Here is a 9,395-nt window from a genome sequence, read left to right as displayed (position 1 = left end):
CTACAGCTTATTGTAGAAGTTGTTGACGGCTGGAAAATATGAGTTCCGGTGTCCACACGTTGATCCTACGTATTGTGGACGACTGTGGGAGTCTACACCATCAAGAAATTGGCCGTATTGACCAAAGAGGAAAAGAAAGAGTTCGAAACCAAACTTGCAGAAAATTACCTTTTCAAAGGTGTTAAAATCCAGGAGTGTCCACGTTGTCAATCTTATTGCGAACGAAAAGATTCCAAATCTGTCCGCGTGATCTGTCCAATATGTACACGTCAAAAGGAAGAATTGTATGAATTTTGTTGGTTTTGTTTGAAAACTTGGCTTACAAATACTACTCATGATTGTGGCAACCACGGATGTTCTGGTGAAGATCCCAGAATACGGCTTCTTCGCAATGCACCGAAAAAATCCATAGTCGAGGTGCCCAATTGTCCTTCTGTAAGAAGTTGTCCAAAATGTGGTCTGTTAATTGAGCATATTAAAGCATGTAAGCAGATGGTTTGTCTTTGTGGACAGAAATTCTGTTTCATTTGTTTGAAAAAAGCAGATGCTTCAGGAAAGTACACATGCGGTGCGTATAATTTCAAATGTCAAATTGCAGCAATCCAAACCAAACTTGCTTGAGGTATAAACTTTGATTAGATTGTTATATTAATAAGAACGAAAAATTCTCACTGTTAAAATAAGCTCAATACATCAATTGTAGAGCGTGTAGAAATATTAAATTTCTGTTTTACAATTGATGTTATATTAAATGTGTGTTGAACATTGGTAATATATATTAATTACATATCTTTTATTGCTTTTTATTTCAATATAACTAAAATTGTGTGAATATGTATTAAGAAGTAAGTGTCACATAACAACATTTGGCCGGTAATCCTATTAATACGCTTATATATCTGAATACCGTATATTTGCATGTAGAATACGCATTATTTTAACACCATGAAAGGGCTATGCCAAACTGGCGGTGCGCTTCATTAGACAGCTTCCCACAATTTTGTAACTAATCGCAGATGGTAGAAGGTGATAATATTGAAGAAGGTACCCAACATGACAAAGGTCTATCAATGTCTCAATATCGGTTATGCTTATATAATAATTATTTTTTTTCGATGTGAATTTAACGAGATATTATGTATGTGTATAAATATATATTATGTTTCATTCTATTAATAAACTAATTTATTATCAATAACTTATAAACATAAATTTCATCTATCCCTTGATATTTTTAAGAAATAATTCGCTATAAATGTGTGTTGTTCGAGGAAAACCATCAGCAATTTGTTGTTGTACCATATTTGAATAACTTAAAGGGATTATAAAGAGGTTTTCTAAATTTTTGTATGTGTATCGGGGACAATGATAACACCAATTTACACCATTCCAATTTTCAATCAGATGTCTGTGGTTCCTGCAATTCTACTAAAACTATGTGTTTTATGACGTGACCCCCCTCGAAATGTGCTTGTATCACATTATTATGACCTTCGCGAGGGTTACGTCATAAAACACTTTTTAAAAACTGGTTTTTCCACTTGATCTATTAACAAAATTAAACGCAAGCTAAATATTTCCGTATTCGAGGCACAGACGTAGACTTAACAGGTGAGTAGTAAGCTTTAGTTTTGAGGCTATATGGATGGCTCCGGGGTCAAATTAGGCATATAGATTCGTAATCATCGAAAGAAGAAATCGCAGTAATTTTGTTTTACTCAGTTAAGACAAATTTGTTACAAATTCGGCTTATTTTCGTAATTTTGGGCATTCTGAAATATATTTCAATGTCATAACCAAATAGATTCAGAAAACGGATCCCCTCAGTGTTCATAGGCGTAGGAGACGGTGTCCGTGCAGGACTCTCCCTCTCTCCAAAAAATATTATCTTTTCGGGTAACGACTATATATAAAAACCTCGGGCTGACTAGTAGCTCAACAGACCTTCGTCCTGTACTCTTCGATTTTCTTTTATTGTATATATTACGATATAAGTCACCGTTATGTAGATAGTTATGCAGATTTTGGATTAGAACTAAGCCTATATACCTAACTCACTATTAGACTTCCTACTTTCCAAGTTGTGTAAACCTATAGTCATTTCTTATTTCGCTTTTAGTTTCTGAATCTAATTCTTTGTATCTTCAATATCTTACTTTCCAAATCTATTTTCATTTTCGATTTCAATTTATTACGGATAAAAATAGGCTTGGCCTACTTCTATTTTCAATTTCAATGCATTATCTTGCTATACACATAATAATTATGTCTACCCATCAAAAACCACATACATAGGTGGAAAAAACAATTAATTAAAGGGATTGTACAAGTTTTTTTTAAACTTTTTATGTGTATCCGGGACATTGTTAGCATCGATTTACACCATTCCAATTTTCAGTCAGATGTCTATGGTTCCTGCAATTCCACTAAAACTGGATGTTTTATGACGTCGCAAAGAGCTAGCAGATATTGCGATAGAGCGTTATCAAACGCTTAGTTTTAGTGGAATTGCTGGAACCAATGTAATGTAAATAAGATAGGACTTTAAAATCTAGGCTGAATGCAAGAAAAAGTTGAACACACACAAGAGTTATGCGAGAGTTGCATAATACATAAACAAAAATCAAAACAATTAGTCATTGTCAAATGAAAAAATGTATCGAACTTGAAAAATTGGGCACCTATGAATGGATGTAACAACGTTTTGGAAGGTGTTAGAGAGTTGGACAGAGCCAAGATTTATTTCAAGGGAGGTAACAATAAATACACATGATTTTAAACTTGCAGAATTAATAACAGCTATATTTTTTGTTATTTTGTAAGAACATACAATAAAAGATAGAACGAGAAAACTACCTTCAACCTGAAGATTCAAACATTATCTATTTACATGTATTTTATGTTTTACAGGATGCCTGCAAATACGATTCAAATCTTCATGAAAGGTTTAGAGGGGAAGACAAAGGTGATTCGGATACAAGAGGTTGGTAATCAATTATTAAGATGGTTTAAGGGGATTGTAAAGATGTTTTCGAAATTTTCTAGGTGTATCGGGGACCCTGATAGCATTAATTCGCACCTGCAATGGACAATGTGGTTCCACTTTGATCACGTCTTCAAACACGTAGTTTTAGTAGAATTACAGGAAACACGGACGTCTGATTGAAATTGGAATTGTGCAAATAGTGCTATCATTGTCTCCAATACACATAGTAAATTGAGAAATCCTCTTTACAATCCCTTTGGCGATTCGAGAGATTTTATTAGACCCATTGACCAACTGCGATCTACGTGAGCTCATAACAGGAAATGATCGAACAGTATTTGCTGGACTTAATTCACACTTGTGCGAAATTTCACATTTTAGGATGCAAGTATTAAAGAGTTACGTCAAAAAGTAGTGACACTGACAAACATTCCCGAAGATGATTTACGAATTATTCATACATGTAAGTAATTTGAAGCACATTAACATAGTCTTTAGAAGGCCTCCCTAATTGATTGAAAAAATAAGACATCCTTAGAAATAAAAAAAAACAACCAGATCCAAATTCCAACTACTAAGAAAACTAACAACTACCTGTAGTTGTAGACCGAAACATCTGTCTCTGTTCCAGCTTCTGATAGCTATTTGCCCAGATGTCGGCAGGTTTAGAGACAGAAAAAATGGGCCCTGTTAAATGGGTATTTCCTCATCTCCGCAGGTGCGTGGGTTTTAAACCTATTTAAATACCACTCATCTGCAAAATCCGGATGTATTTGGAAATATGAATATTTCTCCGGCTTCACCACAGTTTTTTTTAACGAAACTCATCGACCATTTTAAAGTGAGTGCGCAATCAAAAGTTCAAAGGTCACCTGATACCAGGAAAACGAAAGTTACGATTACGCCAAATAATTTACAGTCATAATGGTAAATTACTATTATGGTAAAAAACGCATCTTTTTGATGTGAAAAATGCCCATTTAACAGAGTATATTTTTTTTAATACAATACAATACTCCAGCCGACAAAATATCCAGTAATGAGACTGTAATAGCCTCAAATGTTTCGGACAACTAGTCTGTAACATCAGCATAATTTGGAAGCGAGCGTTAACATGACCGTCATCTACCAACAATACCTACCAGCTTGTCCGAATGCAACAAGGAAGCCTATGCCAACATTGACAAGAAATCAGAAGGGATAAGCACAGCACGGAAGATGGACGTCTTATTTAAGGGTCTTTGCCCAATTGAAAGGGTAAATGAACGGTTGTATGTGAACACCAATAGCACGCCTATTCTATTCTTTCAATCTGTTCTCTGACGCCCAATATTAATGGCTTTATCCTGACAAATCGTCATAATATACAGTGGTGTAACCTATTTTCGTGGATATAAGGATTCAACACCGAATTCCCTCAAAGTTAAAGAAACGAAAAAAAAAATTGTATGTCTTAGATGTTTCCTCAGATATACTACAAAATAATTAAAATTGGTTTGTTTCAATTTTCTTTATGAATCCTTCACTTTGACCCATATTTCATGAGCAACCAACTCGGCAACGGCGGCAGAATGCGTCACCTATTTTCGTGTACAATGATTGATCTATAAATAAGTCGAGAAAAACATGTTGTATGGATACCGGGTGGTATAATTAACTTCTCTTAGTATTTATCTTTAATATCAATTCATTATAACTACTGAAAATTCCTTCAAAGAACCACGAATTAAAAAAAATAGCGACTGACAAAATAAGATACGTAGCGTGATTTTTTGCTAAAAATCACTGAAACAACATAAGAGTATGGCCCACTTTGTGTTTCATAGAAATTTTCTGCTAACGCGGAATCGGCTAGTTGATCACGTGACTTCATTCGTTGGAATATATTCTAGCAGACGACAGTTGGAATTCCGATTACCGCTTGGGATTATAAGGAAATTCGGCGGATAAAAAATAGTGACGTTTGTTATAACTGAAATCCGCCATTTTGTATTTGTCAAAGTATACATTAATACATTTTACCTTGCTTGAAACTACTTGATTCATTCTACTAGCTGATATTGTAGAGAAAACCCATGTTTATCAAAACAAACTAATGCGGAGGTCGCGCAAGGTCGCTCATGTAAATTATTAATCATTTCCGGAAATCCACGAAAAATAGGTTTCCACGAAATTAGGTTACTTGACTGTATATTTAACAACCTATTTTCTTCTCCACTTTTTCCGTCGGTTTCGTCGTCCCCGATATCCAATACCACACCTGATTCGAAGGACCTGCGTCCGATCTGGAAAATGTAATGGGAGAAATTTACACTATTTAATTTGATAATTTATCTTGCTCAGATGGCAGGTGAGACTTTTTCCTCGAATTCAATTTGGTGAACATACTGCTTAATAACATTTTTTATTTCAGCTAAAGAGTTGCAAGATCTAAGTCCCCACCAAAAGGTCCAGTATCTCACAGATTATAGTATAGAGAACAACAGTAATATTTTCATCGTCATGAGATTGTTGGGTGGATCAGAAGATATCGTTGAATCGGGTGGAAAAGTTCTTGGACCCGATGTTGAACTAACATCTGAACCAGACATGATCACCTTTGATGATGACGAAGATGGACAGAGAGCAAAGATGCCTTGTGGACACGCAATAGGTAAGATATTTCAGATGCATTCGATGAATGAGAAGGCATCCACTGAAAATTGATAATATAAGCGATCAAGGTTCCCGAAAGGGGTAATAGAATGGAAAGTTCCTTATGCCAACTACAGAAATCAACAACTATCTTCCATTTCCAGCAGTCGAATTTGCTGCTACAGTATTTATTCAAGCTGAGGTCGCCCATGAAAATCTCCCAGATGAACTGAAATCCTTGCAATATAGCGCAGCATCGGTTGTTCCTTTTCTTCTGTCTTTTTTAAAAATCCAGTGGCGAACTGATAAATTTTATGGTAGCACTGAAAAGGCAAACAGGTCTCCATCATCTTGTTTGTGTATATTTTAGGTCCCGAATCTCTAACAGCTTATTGTAGAAGTTTGTTGACGGCTGGAAAATATGAGTTCCGGTGTCCACACGTTGATCCTACGTATTGTGGACGACTGTGGGAGTTCTACACCATCAAGAAATTGGCCGTATTGACCAAAGAGGAAAAGAAAGAGTTCGAAACCAAACTTGCAGAAAATTACCTTTTCAAAGGTGTTAAAATCCAGGAGTGTCCACGTTGTCAATCTTATTGCGAACGAAAAGATTCCAAATCTGTCCGCGTGATCTGTCCAATATGTACACGTCAAAAGGAAGAATTGTATGAATTTTGTTGGTTTTGTTTGAAAACTTGGCTTACAAATACTACTCATGATTGTGGCAACCACGGATGTTCTGGTGAAGATCCCAGAATACGGCTTCTTCGCAATGCACCGAAAAAATCCATAGTCGAGGTGCCCAATTGTCCTTCTGTAAGAAGTTGTCCAAAATGTGGTCTGTTAATTGAGCATATTAAAGCATGTAAGCAGATGGTTTGTCTTTGTGGACAGAAATTCTGTTTCATTTGTTTGAAAAAAGCAGATGCTTTAGGAAAGTACACATGCGGTGCGTATAATTTCAAATGTCAAATTGCAGCAATCCAAACTGAACTTGCTTGAGGTATAAACTTTGATTAGATTATCCTATATATTGTTAGATGTGTTTAAAATTGGTAATATATGAAGTACATAACTTTTATTGCTTTTTATTTCAATATAGAATTAAATTGATTAAATTATGCACAAATATAACTAAGTGTCAATAAACATTTGGTCGGTAATCTTATTAATACGCTTATATATCTGTATACCGTATATTTGCATGTAGAATGCGCAGTTTTATTTAAACACCAATATGTCCTTGTTAAACTGGTGGTGCGCTTTATAGACAGTTTCGGATATTTGACCAGAGGTTCCCTTAATTTTGTAACTAATCGCTGACGGTAGAAGGCGCTAATTTTGAAAACCGTACCCAACATGACAAAGGTCTCAATATCAGTGTTGCTTATCTTAAATTGTCTTATATATTATTCTTTTTTGGTGTGAATTTAACGAGATATTATGTATGTGTATAAATATATATTATGTTTCATTCTATTAATAAACTAATTTATTATCAATAACTTATAAACATAAATTTCATTATTCCCTTATTTTTAAGAAATAATTAGCTTAAAATGTGTGTTACAGGAAAACCATCAGCAATTTGGATAACTTAATATAGATCAAATGGAATCTTAGAGGAAAGTAGGTGGAGCTTAGGTATGCTACAACATGGTTATTTTATGTTGTTGAAACTCCACCCTATTCCTTTAAAAGCTGGAAATAATTTTGTCGTTAAAGACAAATTGCAAATGCAATCCGAGGCATCAGAATGAAACATGTTCAGAAGGTTGGACTTAAGGAATACTACCTCTTAGAATGGACATAAACTTAGTCAATAAGAGTATAATGCATCAGTTGATCTTACCATGTGTCATACTAAATAATAGAATTTGTATAGGTCTACCAGGCGATATAATATCTATTAAACTGAGCAATTATTGAAAAACGCTTCTAAACGTGTTTCCAAATTACATAGTTTAATAGATTAGTATTTAGTTTTATGGATTTATTGGATTATAGAGGAATTCTGTTGTATTGTTTTGAGACCAGGTGAAATTACTGATGAACAAAGACTCATTTTAACATTTCAATTTTTTGGTCATCCTAAGAGGAATTATACCTGCAAAACTCTGAACTTCCAACTCGTAGCCGTCCGTACATTTGAATGGTCTATTAAACTTGTCACAGTCTGGAGTAGTAACCCAATGGGCGTCCGCATAAAGAATATAATCATCATGGACTACAATTGAAGATCATAGAATTTAGTTGATATTATAGGCTTAGAAATATAAATATATAATTGAAAAACCACCTATCCACAATCGATCCTTTATAGAAACTGGTGCAATATCTCTTAGTGGTATTTGAAGTCTGATCACCATCTGCCGAAGCTGATTGTATGTATAATATAATATTTTGCCTTTTATTGTTTATCAATATCATGCATCATAATATGCCTAAAGGACATTAGGGGGAAACACGTCGAAACATTGCATCAACTTTAACCAGTGATTGTTTTTCCTTCTTAGGCTAATTGCAATCAGATTACAATTTCGTATCTATTTTGTTTCCTGATATTTAAGTTTACATTGTAATCTAAGAAATTTTCTACAAAAGGCCTGTCCCTTATTAGTGGGCCAATTTCAAACAAATCAAAGCGTGTAATGTAACAACCGAATCTTGGTAAAGTAATGAACTGTGGGATAGCGAAACCAACAGGCTCTGCTGGAATGGCAGACCAGTAGTTTATACTCACCACTAGAGGGCAGTTCAGTTGTTATATTATTGCAGTAAGACTAACCAGACGCATTTTCCCTGGCATTTTTCTATCAAAGTCGTACTGGATATTCGCGGATTGATGACATCATACTCAAATGGGCTCCGATCGCCATTTTTATTACAGACAAGGGTGAAATAGACTTAAATTTTTAAATAATTATAACGTTATGATGGCCTCTTTTGCATGTGGAGCGGCCAATTGGTGAGTAATTTAACTTTTATAACATTAAATATACAGTTAACAGAAATCTACCTTTCATTTATAGCGTTGTAGATATGATGAATCACCCTTAACAAATCATCGAAAGTGAAACTCGAAAATCCTCGTTTAGGCTATTGCCTTGCCTGTATCAGCTTATACGTTGTTTGTGATATAAAGATACTTTAGGTGTAAGCAATTTAAAGTCTTTCTATTAGTAATTGTTGGACCCCAGTTGGTTTAGAGAATATTTAAGTCTCAATTCATGACAAAATTAAAAACATGCTTTGCTAACAACGACCACAATAATTAATAACCATCACCCTGTTTGATTTAAAGGTCACAGCAGTTTAACCAACCACAAGATGGAAGCAATAAAAGACCAGAATGGGAACATGCACGTAAAGCACTGGAAGCTATGGGTGCTCCTTCAAACATTAGTCCTCAGAAAATGAAAAATAATGTAATGAACAAAGGAGTGGCTATTCCACCACCACCGCCCCCACCTCAAGATCAGAATTCCAACTATTTCAATAATCAACAACAGTTTCAAGGTCCTAACATGTTTCCACATCGTCAGAGATTCCCATTTCAACAACCGTAAGTTTCTCAAGAAAGTCATCATAGTAATTAGTGCTTTTTTATGAACTGTTGCATAGTGTGTGTAAGAATGTTGCACTTTGCAAAACCCTATGGTTAGGTTATATCAGACCCTTGTTAAGCATTAGATGTTACTTACATTTGTTAAATTTGCAGGAAGCTAATAGTGCTGCGCTTGGAATTGCAAATATTATCATGCCTGTAACT

The 9,395-nt window shown here is 34.8% G+C and overlaps 2 protein-coding genes across 2 annotated transcripts; both read left to right on the top strand.

The window, feature by feature from the left end:
- Nucleotides 1-99: 99 nt before the first annotated feature.
- On the top strand, nucleotides 100-621 carry LOTGIDRAFT_140009 (hypothetical protein; the record flags this gene model as incomplete). Its single annotated transcript, XM_009049996.1, has 1 exon — nucleotides 100-621. A coding segment is annotated over one exon (522 nt), but the record flags the coding sequence as incomplete, so codon positions are not given.
- Nucleotides 622-5,608: 4,987 nt separating this feature from the next.
- On the top strand, nucleotides 5,609-6,541 carry LOTGIDRAFT_66730 (hypothetical protein; the record flags this gene model as incomplete). Its single annotated transcript, XM_009049995.1, has 2 exons — nucleotides 5,609-5,639; nucleotides 5,991-6,541. Coding segments are annotated over 2 exons (582 nt in total), but the record flags the coding sequence as incomplete, so codon positions are not given.
- Between the last annotated feature and the right edge of the window lie 2,854 nt (nucleotides 6,542-9,395).

This window comes from Lottia gigantea (assembly GCF_000327385.1).
Source record: "Lottia gigantea unplaced genomic scaffold LOTGIsca_142, whole genome shotgun sequence".
Taxonomy (NCBI): Eukaryota; Metazoa; Mollusca; class Gastropoda; family Lottiidae; genus Lottia; species Lottia gigantea.
Note: the sequence above shows the minus strand (reverse complement) of the source record. Positions and strands in the feature narration are given on the sequence as shown.